General features: G+C 41.0%; 1 protein-coding gene across 2 annotated transcripts in view; it reads left to right on the top strand.

Annotated features, from left to right (window-relative positions):
* SLC25A21 (solute carrier family 25 member 21) overlaps positions 1 to 13,871 on the top strand; it is a 508,996-nt gene that overhangs the window by 283,709 nt on the left and 211,416 nt on the right. The window contains exons 1-2 of one of the 2 annotated variants that reach the window (XM_027111096.1): positions 12,026 to 12,113; positions 12,712 to 12,760. In XM_027111096.1, the coding sequence (XP_026966897.1) occupies positions 12,732 to 12,760 (29 nt within the window). In that variant the 5' untranslated portion in view covers positions 12,026 to 12,113; positions 12,712 to 12,731. Of the gene's footprint in view, positions 1 to 12,025; positions 12,114 to 12,711; positions 12,761 to 13,871 lie in introns of those variants that run through there. The other variant, XM_027111095.1, reaches the window with a different exon arrangement.

Below are 13,871 nucleotides of genomic sequence, written 5' to 3'. Positions count from 1 at the left end.
TGCCTGTGTTCTGGTGGATGACACTGGATCTTGTCTTTCTAGTGGGCAGGTCCACGTCTGGTGGTGTGTTTTGGGGTGTCTGTGGACTTATTATGATTTTAGGCAGCCTCTCTGCTAATGGGTGGTGTTGTGTTCCTGTGTTGCTAGTTGTTTGGCATAGGGTGTCCAGCACTGTAGCTTGCTGGTCGTTGAGTGAAGCTGCGTGCTGGTGTTGAGATGGATATCTCTGGCAGATTTTTGCCGTTTGATATTATGTGGAGCTGGGATGTCTCTTGTGGACCAGTGTCCTGAAGTTGGCTCTCCCACCTCAGAGGTACAGCACTGACTCCTGGCTGCAGCACCAAGAGCCTTTCATCCACACGGCTCAGAATAAAAGGGAGAAAAAGTAGAAAGAAAGAATTAGTAGAAGTAGAAAGAAAGAAAGAAGGAAAGAAAGACAGAAAGGAGGGAGGGAGGGAGGGAGGGAGGAAGGAAGGAGGGAAAGAAGGAAAAAAAGAAAGAAAGAAGATAAAGTAAGATAAAATATAATAAAGTTATTAAAATAAAAAATAATTATTATGAAAAAAATTTAAAAACAAAAACAGACGGATAGAACCCTAGGACAAATGGTGGAAGCAAGGCTATACAGACAAAATCTCACACAGGAGCATACCCATACACACTCACAAAAAGAGGAAAAGGGGAAAAAGTCATAAATCTTGCTCTCAAAGTTCACTTCCTCAATTTGGGATGATTCGTTTCCTATTCATGTATTCCACAGCTGCAGGGTACATCAAGTTGATTGTGGAGCTTTAATCCGCTGCTCCTGCGGCTGCTGGGAGAGATTTCCCTTTCTCTTCTCTGTTCTCACAGCTCCCAGGGGCTCAGCTTTGGATTTGGCCCCGCCTCTGCGTGTAGGTCGCCAGAGGGCGTCTGTTCTTCGCTCAGACAGGATGGGGTTAAAGGAGCACCTGACTCGGGGGCTCTGGCTCACTCAGGCCGGGGCGGGGGCGGGGGCGAGGGGCACGGAGTGCGGGGCGGGCCTGCGGAGGCAGAGGCCAACGTGACGTTACACCAGCCTGAGGCGCGCCGTGCGTTCTCCCGGGGAAGTTGTCCCTGTATTCTGGGACCGTGGCAGTGGCGGGCTGGACATGCTCCCCGGAAGGAGGGTGTGGATAGTAACCTGTGCTCGCACACAGGCTTCTTGGTGGCGGCAGCAGCAGCCTTAGCGTCTCGTGCCCGTCTCTGGGGTCCGCGCTTTTAGCCGCGGCTCGCAGCCGTCTCTGGAGCTCCTTTAAGCAGCGCTCTTAATCCCCTCCAGGTACGTGGGGAGCTTCTTGCCTCTTGGGAGGTCTGAGGTCTTCTGCCAGCGTTCGGTAGGTGTTCTGTAGGAGTTGTTCCACGTGTAGACGTATTTCTGTTGTATCTGTGGGGAGGAAGGTGATCTCCGCGTCTTACTCTTCCGCCATGTTCCCCTCGTCCCCGTCCTTTTACTTTTGAGGACTTAATCCTGTAGATTCAAAATCTCTTAAAGTGGGCTTCCCTGGTGGCGCAGTTGTTGAGAGTCCGTCTGCTGTTGCAGGGGACACGGGTTCGTGCCCCAGTCCGGGAAGATCCCACATGCTGCGGAGCGGCTGGGCCCGTGAGCCATGGCCGCTGAGCCTGCGCGTCCGGAGTCTGTGCTTTGCAGCGGGAGAAGCCACAACAGTGAGCAGCCCACGTACCGCAAAAAAAAAAAAAATCTCTTAAAGTAGTTTTGTTTGGGTTCTTGACCCATCTTTAGAGGCCTATGTTTATTTGTATAATTATTTTAGTTGATGTTTCAAATTTTCTACATTTCTGTATGATGTACATTGGCTATTAAGTATATTAACTGCTTAAGGTGTACACATTCTGGTCATTATAAGGATCTTAGTTAAATATTTGTCAAACCATAAACTTAAAGAAACCTTGAAGATCAAAACAAAACAAAGAGAATATCTGCTGAATCTAGTTCAGGGAATGGTGAATGTCCATCAGTGTGTTTGTTCTTCACATACCTGGTATTACTCAATAATAGGATCAACATTTTGTTCATTCAACACTTTCATTCAGTATATAGATGATGTACCATACCTTGTGCTAGATACTGGAGATAAAGAGAAAAAAAAAACAAGCTTTAATTACTATGTATTAATAAAAATGGAACTTAGTAGTCATCTCAATATTACCTCCACCTCTTAGCTTTCCAGCTGTCTCCTCTAGTATCTTGTCTCCAACAGGACCAGCAAGCCTCTGCTCTTACCACCATGTCCTCATGCCCATTTGTCCTCACTTCCCTCCTTCCTAGCTTCCGTAGTCAACCATTATAATCACTTTCTGGCACACATTCTTTTCGTTGCCTTCTGTCACTTCTTCACATTGATTTGGCAAAACCTCATCCTGGTTAAATATTATCCTGCCTACTCTGCATGCACGCACACAGCTGAATGTGGCTACAGAAAATGATGCTATATTCATGACTGCTGGCCTCAAGTGGACTCTCAGTGCACCTACTAATCATACTGCGTTTCCCTGATCCATTGCCTCCCTCACTCCTACTGACAGCTGTTTCATACTTTCTCTCCGCTCTCTGTAACACCCTCTTCCTCATCATCACTCTCAATTGATGACCTTGCTTTCTGAGAAAATGGAAAACAGAAGCAAGCAGAAGAGAACCAACATCTAGAAATATGCTGGAATAACTAGGTACACAGTAGGCACTCAAAAGAATTTGGTGAATGAAAACCCTTCTGGACATGTACTTGTTCAACACCTAGAAAACTGAGATTAAGTACATTTAATGTTATACAGTAGCAAAGACACATACCAGGGTGCTCGTTGGGATGGAAGCCATGGAGGCAAATATTGTTTCTAGTGAGTTAGTAATTTAAGAATATTAACTGAAATCAAACATTGATTAATATTTAGATAATGTTTCCGTGAGTAGTAATATATTCAATGCTATTACACATAAATATTTGTGTTATGAAATCTACCTGCCGTTGTGTTTATGTAATGTCTCACACTTTAGTATCCAAATATTGTTTTTCAGCAGGTACTTATTTTACTTGAAGTGCATTTTCACTTTTGCAAGCTTTTCATGTGGAAATAAAGATTAGCTTAATCCATACTTAGTAGTAGTTCTTCGTGATTAAACTGTATGGCTGAAAATGAATCAGCTTTCTTCTTTTTTTTCCCCATAAGCCAGACCTTGATAAAGCATATGGTGTATTGGGATTTACCTAGAATACTTGACTCGGTAAGCTGGATTTCCTGGGAGCATGGTACGGAGGCTGGTGTGGAATAACAGTTCAAAAATAAGAATTTGTGTAACTATGGCTCTAGGTCATGGCAAATAAAAAATTAAGAGCTATCACCTAAAGGCAAGTAGTAAAGCAGTGTGATTAAGTGCAGAAAACTTGGCTATATATTAATTAAGGCAATGGTGGCAAATATTTTAAAAGTTCTAAATTTTTAACTCTTTCAAGATGAACAATATGATTGCAAGAAGTAGTACTATTTAGAATAGGGAGAAAAACATTATAATTCCATCCTTCTTTTTCTTTGATGGTAATTGGTACTAGTGACTTTATTTTCTAAGGAAGAACTGGCTACTTGTGACCTAAAAACCTGAATTCTTCATTTAGCACGATGCTGTGTTATTTGCCCAAGGCCGCCTTCCTGTTTCTGGACTTCCGTCTGGTGACTAAGGCGAAGCTGGCTTCGTAGCCACATTTCCTCTCCTCTCTTTTAAGGTGCTCACGCTCTTGGAGGAGGGCAGGGGCAAGAAGCTGTTTTCCTGAGAAGTGGAAGACTGTTGCGCTCATTACCAAATCTCTATGTGGTCTAGAGAATAGAAGCATCTGCACAACAGTATAGCAAATCATAGGTGTGGTCGGTAGTTTGGTGGGTAGGTTGGTTTTCTTGGGTATCAGTTCCTAAGGATCTCTTTAAAATTCTGGGGTAGGATCATAATTCTTTTTTTTTTTTTTTTTTTTTGTGGTATGCGGGCCTCTCACTGTTGTGGCCTCTCCTGTTGCAGAGCACAGGCTCCGGATGTGCAGCCTCAGCGGCCATGGCTCACGGGCCCAGCCGCTCTGCGGCATATGGGATCTCCCCGGACCGGGGCACGAACCCGTGTCCCCTGCATTGGCAGGCAGACTCTCAACCACTGCAGCACCAGAAAAGCCCAGGATCATAACTCTTATTGTTAAATTGTTGTAAACAGAGAATATAAGCTAAAGATTAACTTACAGCACCTTTGGAAATTTGCGACAAGCAGAGTTAAAGAACTACTGGAAATTTAAAACTCTCCATGTACTATACTTTTAAAATTATTTGAACCTAATAGAATAGGCAACAGAATTTCTGGTTAGATTTGGGCAGCGTTGTGCTGGTAAATGTTTAATTTGGCTGTCTGGAAAACAAACAAATAAACAAAATCTCTGATTTGTAGCCTTTGCCATTTTCCTTAGTGTAAATACTCCCAGCGTGGCCAATTTCAAGCTACGAACATGGTGCTGCTGAATGCATCATTGGGAAGAGAAGCATAGTGTCTGGCCTGTGAGAGCCAGCTTCTGCGCAGGGCTGGAGACGTGGGCAGGGAGGGACTGGGTTCTGTTCCTGAGTCTTGAGACAAATAGAGGGATCCTTCTTTCCAGGCAATTCAAAAAAAGAAGAAAGGATGACCAATCCTGTGAAAAGTTATCAAACTTTTGAAGAGACTGGAATTTAATTATTCCAACCACTAAAAAGAACAGATAATTATGTGATGTGATAGAAGTGCTAATTATTGCTACAGTGGAGATCATATTACAATACATAAATGTATTAAATCATGTTGACACCTTAAGTTTACATAATGTTATATGTCAAATATATTTCAATTAAAAAAAAAAAATCCTGAGGCAGAGCAAATGTCTTTTCCTTTCTGGTTGATAGACAGGTCCCCAGAACTGGGCAAGTCTTCTGTTGAATTGGAAAGAGAGGTCCTGGTACTTGGCACATATACCATAGATTCCTAATCCCTTCTTCAGCTGCCCTTCTGCATTTTGATAAACTTCCAATGCTGAAATGCTGGTCAGCTTGAACATTTTTTTCACTCAAGATAAACAAAATGCAATGCAAACTTTTTGTGAATGTATATATATTATACACACATATAATCTGTAAAACAAGTGATAAGTCTCTTTCTCTTCACATTTCCTTCTCTTTAAAGCATTTTATACATTTCTAAAGGCATTTTACCACCTGCCAACCTAATCCACAGCTTATTTTTCCCCTGGTGTTTCTCATTGCATTACTGATTGTGTTAAGGTCCATATACAGCAGTTAACTTTCCATAAAAGACCAACATATCTGAAAATCGGACCATTTACCTAAGTGCACTTGGAGCTTACTTGGGGTCTAATATAAAGTTTAATAACAAAAAAGGAAACTAAAAGGATAACTTCCATTGAATTAAAATAGCAAACAACAATTTTAAAATACATTACATTGGGACTTACCTGGCAGTCCAGTGGTTAAGATTCTGTGCTCCCAATGCAGGGGGCACGGGTTCGATCCCTGGTCAGGGAGTTAAGATCCTGCATGCCACATGGCACGGCCAAAAAAAAAATATGTGTGTGTGTATTACACTGAGCTGAAATTGAGTTTAAAAAATATATGCAAACTTTGCTTACAAGTGAGATTTTCATCAGTTTAATAATTTTCAAACTTTCTGTTTCTGCATTCAAAGTATGATTTTAAAAACTCACTGATTTTAAAACTCTGCCTAAACTTTTCTTCCTCCCTTGTACATGCTCTATCTACCATGATTTCTGGACCATAATGTATGCATATGTTTATAACTGAAATGTATTTTCCTAAATTCTTAAATCAATGAGATAATAAACTCTATGAGAGCAAGAAGTATGCACCAGGAAAATTACTGCACTCCCTTTAGATTCATGCTAGCGGCCATGGCTTAGGGTTAGTTTCTTTACAAAAATACATGCTAACAGTAAACTTCCATGAAAATATTTGCTTCAGAATTTTCAAGGAAGGCTGTGGCTTGCCCAAAAGCATAACATTTAACAACATCTTTCAAGCCTGCCAAATCACATTGCCTATTTAGCCAATTCAGTGTGCATAATATTAATTTGCTGTGCCGCAAAGGTAGTGCACTTTAACTATTATTAGGGGAAAGTATACTATATTTGATTTCCATTTATGAGTCTCACATTGCTTGTAATTCAGTAGGGCTACCACATTTTCTGGGCAGGCTATCAAATAGGATGTTGTAATGATTTGCTTGACTAGTAGAGTAGATGAAAAAATATCAGTTCTGTCTGTAGCTGTTCTATTTTTGAATTTCAGATTTACACAGTTTGAAACCATTTATTTCCTCTGTGGTTCTCTTTAAAAACTAAAAAGATTCTTTTATATTGTAAAGAGTCATAGTTTTAAAGAGTTAAACACGTCACACGAAATCAGTTAAGGTAATAGGATAGTGTGAATTTCAGAGAACAAATGAGAAGTCTTAGGTTTAATTTGAAAATGCCAAGGAAGGGGCTATAGTACAATGCAAAAATTTTTGGTTTGATAAAAGGAAAACATAGGTCTTACTTGTAACTGATATCTTGGGGATGCTTGAATGCCTCAATTCTCTGTCTGCACTGCTATTCCTTTGTGTCTTCACGGAGATGTTAAGATGTTCTCTGATTCGTAAAATGTTACTTAATGAAATTATCTTTGGAATAATCCATTCTTTCTACAAACGAACTCATAACATTTCAGTAGACTTACTCCCTATATTAGACATTATCATGGATTCCTTGAATGACTGGGTGAATTCTCTTTGTGTACACTAAATTCTTAAAACTTCATCTTATACGTACCACTGTAAAGGAATCCCATTATTGTGTCAGGTTCATTATTTTATATCATTCCATTTCTTTTTTCAACAAATACTTATTGAGCAACTATTAGGTGTCAGGAATATTCTGGGTACTTAGTGCATATCAGTGGACAATACAGACAAAGATCTCTGCCCTGGTGAAGCTTATATTCTACTGGGAGAGACAGGAAACAATAAACATAGAAAAGAAGTAAATAATGTAGTATGTTAGAAGTTGATAAGTACCATGGAAAAAGGAAAAAGCAGAGCAGCATGAGGATTTTTTTTGGTGCTGGGGTGGGGAGGACCGGACCTCTGTGTTAGACTGGTCAGATTACTCGTTGACCATGTGAAGGAAGTTGGCCAAGTAGAATCTGGGGCAGGGGCATTCCAGACAGAGGAAATGGCTAGCACTAAGGCCAAAAGCTGAGATAGTCCTGGCATGTTTGGGAGACAGCAGAGGCCACTGTGGCCAGAGTAGAATCAGTGAGGGGGAGAATTGTAAGAAAGTTAATTGGTGAGAGAAGTAATGCAGGCCCGGATTATGTATGGCTTTTCTCTGAGTGAGATGGGGAGTCATTACTGACCAGAGGAATGACATGAAATAGCTTACATCTTAAACAGGATCACTTGAGTTGTTGGGTGAGAATAGATGGAAGGAGTCAAAGGTGTATGACGGGAGACGTGTTAATGAGGTGCTGCAGTTAATCAGCTGAGAAACGGTGACCATGACTTAACCAGAAAGGGGGCGAGGGCACAGGCAGTAAAGGAAGTCAGAGATGGTAGAAGTCTGGTTATATTTTGAAGTAGAGCCAATAGATTGGAAGAGGATTTTGAGAGAAAGGAGTCTAGGTTGACTCTAAGGTTGAACAGGTTGGCCTTTGTTTTGGATTTTTTTGTTTGCACCCTCCCTATCCCACCCCTCCAGGCGGTCACAAAGCACCGAGCTGATCTTCCTGTGCTATGCGACTGCTTCCCACTAGCTATCTACCTTATGTTTGGTAGTGTGTATGTGTCCATGCCTCTCTCTCGCTCCGTCACAGCCTACCCTTCCCCCTCCCCATATCCTCAAGTCCATTCTCTAACAGGTCTGTGTCTTTATTCCTGTCTTACCACTAGGTTCTTCATGATATTTTTTTTTCTTAAATTCCATATATGTGTGTTAGCATACGGTATTTGTCTTTCTCTTTCTGACTTACTTCACTCTGTATGACAGACTCTAGTCTATCCACCTCATTACAAATAGCTCAATTTCATTTCTTTTTATGGCTGAGTAATATTCCATTGTATATATGTGCCATATCTTCTTCATCCATTCATCCAATGATGGACACTTAGGTTGTTTCCATCACCTGGCTATTGTAAATAGAGCTGCAATGAACATTTTAGTACATGACTCTTTTTGAATTATGGTTTTCTCAGGGTATATGCCCAGTAGTGGGATTGCTGGGTCATATGGTAGTTCTATTTGTAGTTTTATTTATTTATTTATTTATTTTGCGGTACACGGGCCTCTCACTGTTGTGGCCTCTCCCGTTGCAGAGCACAGGCCCCGGATGCGCAGGCTCAGCGGCCATGGCTCACGGGCCCGGACCCGGGCACGATCCCGTGTCCCCTGCACCGGCAGGTGGACTCCCAACCACTGCGCCACCAGGGAAGCCCTATTTGTAGTTTTTTAAGGAACCTCCATACTGTTCTCCATAGTGGCTGTACCAATTCACATTCCCACCAGCAGTGCAAGAGTGTCCCCTTTTCTCCACACCCTCTCCAACATTTATTGTTTCTAGATTTTTTGATGATGGCCATTCTGACTGGTGTGAGAGATGATATCTCATTGTAGTTTTGAATTGCATTTCTCTAATGATTAATGATGTTGAGCATTCTTTCATGTGTTTGTTGGCAGTCTGTATATCTTCTTTGGAGAAATGTCTATTTAGGTCTTCTGCCCATTTTTGGATTGGGTTGTTTGTTTTTTTGTTATTGAGTTGCATGAGCTGCTTGTAAATTTTGGAGCTTAATCCTTTGTCAGTTGCTTCATTTGCAAATATTTTCTCCCATTCTGAGGGTTGTCTTTTGGTCTTGTTTATGGTTTCCTTTGCTGTGCAAAAGCTTTGAAGTTTCATTAGGTCCCATTTGTTTATTTTTGTTTTTTGAGTAGGGGTGTTGGTTAAGGCACTCAGGAGTCCCATTTTGAACATGTGGATTTTTTTTTTTTTGGCGTTACGCAGGCCTCTCACTGTTGTGGCCTCTCCCGTTGTGGGGCACAGGCTCCAGACGTGCAGGCTCAGTGGCTATGGCTCACGGGCCCAGCTGTTCCCCGGCATGTGGGATCTTCCTGGACTGGGGCACGAACCCATGTCCCCTGCATCGGCAGGCGGACCCTCAACCACTGCACCACCAGGGAAGCCCCAAACATGTGAATTTTGAGATGGCTGTTAGATATCCAAGCAGAGATGTCAAATAGGCAATCAGATATTTGTCCAGACTTTGAAAGGGAAGTCTGGACTGGAAATGTAAATTGGCAAGTTGTTGGCATATAGATGGTAATAAAACCATGGGTTGGAATGAGATCACCAAGGGAGAGAGTGTAGATAGAGACCTTCCTGAGTGAATTTCATGTATTTAGCATTATTTACTCAGTGGGCCGATAAAGTTAAATACTCCCTCTTCTCTAAGAACTCATGGTTTGTATTTGACTACACATTTTCACAAGTGCAGGAGATGCCATTCACATAGACTACAGGGTCTGGAGATGAATATTTCATTTGCCAGTATGGGGATGGGGGGAATGGTGTGGAGAGACAGTTATATATTTCTCTATATTATTGGCCATAGTATGGTGTGGTAAATGCTATCCTTGATATATGTAATGGAATTGTAATATAATATTGGTAATGTAAAATGTAATATAACTGGTATATGTCATGGAATTGTAGAGAGAGGAAATGTGAATTGACTCAGTGATAAGAAGTCAGAGTAAATTTAGAAAACGCTGTTCTCAAGTAATTTATCTTAGAACAGATAATGTATAATAGCATTGTGTATAGTTAAAATCAAAATTAAGACCTGAATTGGGGGCTTCCCTGGTAGCGCGGTGGTTGAGAGTCCGCCTGCCGATGCAGGGGACACGGGTTCGTGCCCCGGTCCGGGAAGATCCCACATGCCACGGAGCGGCTGGGCCCGTGAGTCATGGCCACTGGGCCTGTGTGTCCGGAGCCTGTGCTCCGCAACGGGAGAGGCCACAGTGGTGAGAGGCCCGCGTATAGCAAAAAAAAAAAAAAAGACCTGAACTGAAGGATCACTTGACATTGTCCTTTAATAATCTATATTCAAGTCTACCTTTGGGCACCTAGTTTGTCTTCTGCATTCCCCCATTTTATTGCTAAAAAGGTTACTGAAGACATTGCAGCACTGTTCATAGGTGAAGGCAGAGGTGCACCAGGAAGGAAGGCACAGGAATGACAACAGCATTCTAGGTTTCTGTACTTGAGGATTCTGTTAGGAGTTAGCAGGGGTGGGGTGTCCCTTGGTCAGTCCATCAGTGTGGTCCTGTACCTTCCATTGTCTCTTTTCTGTGGCTTAGTTTGGAAAAAAAGGGTCTTCTGCTTTACGTTGTAAGCATTCTAAATCTCCAAAGTAAAAAAACAACCATCCCATCCACCACCCATTCTGTGAAGTGTGATGCCTTTATTGTGACTTTCTATTCCCAGCTTTAAGGATACCCTTGAGTCCTCCACCAGTGGTTATAGGCAAAGTAGGTAAAAATTGTAGAAAATGCTTCCTGGTGAAATAGATATATTCTCTCTCCCTCTCTCTCTCTCTCTCTCTCTCTCTCAAAATTTTTTTGCAAGGTCTTTACCTTACAGAAATCAGCCTTGTGTCCTAGGATGAATAATCTCAAATATAAAGCACACCCAGGCCACAGCTGAATTAAAATTTTACTTAAAAATTGTAAATATTTGTATTTTCTGTCATTCATTTTATGAGAACCATGGCATAGTTCCTTGAAGACAGTTGACAATTTGACAATAAAAGTAAACTGTTATGCAAGACTAGAATTGGAACAGAACATAAATAGCAACATTTCACACTGTAAATAGCAACACTAAATCACTGGGCCTAAAACTTAGTTTTATGCATATTGCTGTTCTCTGTTCATTGTTTTCCCTTTACATGTAAGGTTGTTCTCAGTGTGTCACTTCTGTGCCCACTTTTGAAATTCTTCATTCTTTCAGGCACTCTTGATGCTGCATCAGGCTATGTCCCAGCACTGAGCACAATACCCTGCATGCACACCCTTCTCAAGAATCATTTGTCAGTCTATTAGGTGTTGAATCATTGGTCACTTTCTCACATTTACATAGCTGCTGAACATCTGGATATGTGATCAACAACATTGCAATTCTACATTCAAGTACTTCCTGTGCTTTATTTCATATCATATTGGTCAGTATTTCTCCATCCTTGCTTGCTTATTTGGGTTATGTTCAAACTAATGAATAAATGTAGAATAAATTGCTGCCAGTTCAGTTCATCTAGAGAATTAGCTGACATAGTGGCATGTGCAGTAACCCTAAGCAGCATTAATTTATTTATTCCACAAATTTTTATTGAGCTGACTGCCAACTATTGTGCAAAGTGATGGGGATATAAAGGTGAATAAGGCAGGTGGAATCTCTGTCCTTGTGGAGCTTTTAGACAAGAAAACAGTTACAGTGCAATGTAATAACACAAGTCCAGGGTACTGTGGGAGCACATCAAAGGGTACCTGTATCAGAATTAGGTTCAGGTACAAGTGGCAGAAAACCCAAATAGCAGTAGTTTAAAGGAAATGAAAATTTTCTTCAACGTGAATGTCTGGAGGTAGACCAGAACTCCATGATGTCACGGACTACTTCTGTCTTGTTGCTGTGCTACGTGTGACCTCCGTGCCCAAAATCACTTCATTGTGCAAAATGGCTTCTCCTGCCCTAGATCAGCATTCCACCAGAAGGAAGTAGGAAAGGGAAAGAGAAGAGCAGCCTCCTTAACTTTAAAAGACTTCCTAGAAATTGCTCAAACCACTTGCACTTACCTCCCATTGGCCAGAACTTGGTCACATGTGACCTAGCAGCAAGGAAGGCTGGGAAATATAGTATTTATTCTGAGCAACCAGGAAGAAAAGGGGATGAATACTAGGGGACAACTAACAGTCTCTGCCCCAGGATTTCTGGGAAAATAAAATTGAAATCTGAAGGTAAGTAGGATTCTCAGAAGAAGTGTATGTGTGTGTATCCTCCCAGGAGGACAACATTCCAAAGAGAAGGAAAAGCTCAGGGAATTGAACACTGAAAAGAAACTGTTCTCCTTGGATGATAGTATTTGTGCTCTTCTTCTAGTTGGGCATTGACTCTTTCAGACTTAGAGGTGCTTGTGACACCGGTACATCCATGCTGTGATGAGAGATGGTGAATCTACCAAAGGGGAGAGGGTTGGAGCATCACTGCTTATGTGTTTGCATGTTAATAAATGTGACTGGGAGCAGTGGGAGGGTTAATGGACAGAAGATTAGATTGTTGGGAGAACATATTAATAGAAGTGAATATCACTCCTCTGTTTAAAATCTCCGTTTGTGCCAGAGCACTTACAAAGAAGTAATCACTCATGTGTCTTGCTCCCATAGAAATAAAATCATGTTATTCATTAGTCTTTTGCTCCTAGCTTCTATCACCTGTCATGTCCAAAGTCCCGAGTTTTTAATTTGAAGATTCATACTTGAGAAACCAATAGGGTCAAGGAAATAAGAACCAGTGTTTACATGAGTGTTTACTGGACTTTTCTTTATCATCTTTCAGGTCTTGTAGAAATTTGCCTGATGCACCCTCTCGATGTGGTGAAAACAAGGTAAGGTTCTGCTTGAACAAGTTTTATTGACTTTGGCTGATATCCAGATTAAGATCTGTCAGAACACTAAATGCTAGAACTTGTCCTAGGCCGGTAGCTTCTCCCAAAAATGGCATTTATATTTACTTCTTAAAGAAAATACGATTTGACAGATAAAATGTAAGCAGTGAAAAGCATTTCTGGATAGGGGTCCTCTGAAAGTATATAATATTTTACTGCCTTCACCTGACAACCATAAGGTATAATTTGTGACTAAACTGGTAAGCGAGGGAAATTTATCAAAATGATGTAAAAACTAAACTCTATCTAGTGAATTATGACAGCCGACTTTCATTTGGCATTGCATATAACATATATGTTATATAGCATATAACAGATTGCTATTTAATAGTGAGCATTTTGATGTGAAACTCCAAAATTTCAAGTAAACTTCTTAAATGGTGCTTAAAGAATTTATTCCTACAACTGTTTGCCAATACAAAGTGCCATATTTCCTGGAAAATGCCTTCGCTCTTAAATGCCTTAAAATCAGGGCAATGTATTCAATCTGTTTACCAAGAGAAGAAAACATCTTGTGGGTTTTAATATGATCTAGAGCAGTTTTTTAAAAGTTAAATCCATGGCTAAATTACTGAACTCTATTTTTTCATATTAAAAACTCTGAAAGTATAGTGAAAGTTTCCATTTATTTGCATTGTGTAAAACCCAACAGCATACCTAGGCTGGAGCTGAACAGCAAAAAGTGCCACGCAACAGTGATGGTCAAAACAAACCCTTACTGCCACAATTAGGAAATACTTGATGAGTCAGGCTGGTTGTTGAAGGGACATGTTGCTTACTTTACCTACAGAGGCAACAGAATCTTAGTTAGGCTGGTTGCTGAAAGCAAGGGAAGGTGTCTGTGACATGCAAATAATATTACATTTCTGATAGAGATAGAGAAGATGAGAATTTGGCTTCTTTCTTAGCTTGGGAAGCTATAACAAAATTTCATAGACTGGGTGGCTTAAGCAACAGACATTTATTACAGTTCTGGAGGCTGGGAAGTCCAAGATCAAGGTGCCAGTCAACTTGGTTCTTGTTGAGAGCCCTCTTCCTGACTTGTAGACAG

This window comes from Aethalodelphis obliquidens, unplaced genomic scaffold, assembly GCF_003676395.1.
Source record: "Aethalodelphis obliquidens isolate GAN/ISIS:26980383/991018 unplaced genomic scaffold, ASM367639v1 scaffold10, whole genome shotgun sequence".
Classification (NCBI taxonomy): domain Eukaryota; kingdom Metazoa; phylum Chordata; class Mammalia; order Artiodactyla; family Delphinidae; genus Aethalodelphis; species Aethalodelphis obliquidens.
This window is presented reverse-complemented; position numbering and strand designations above follow the sequence as displayed.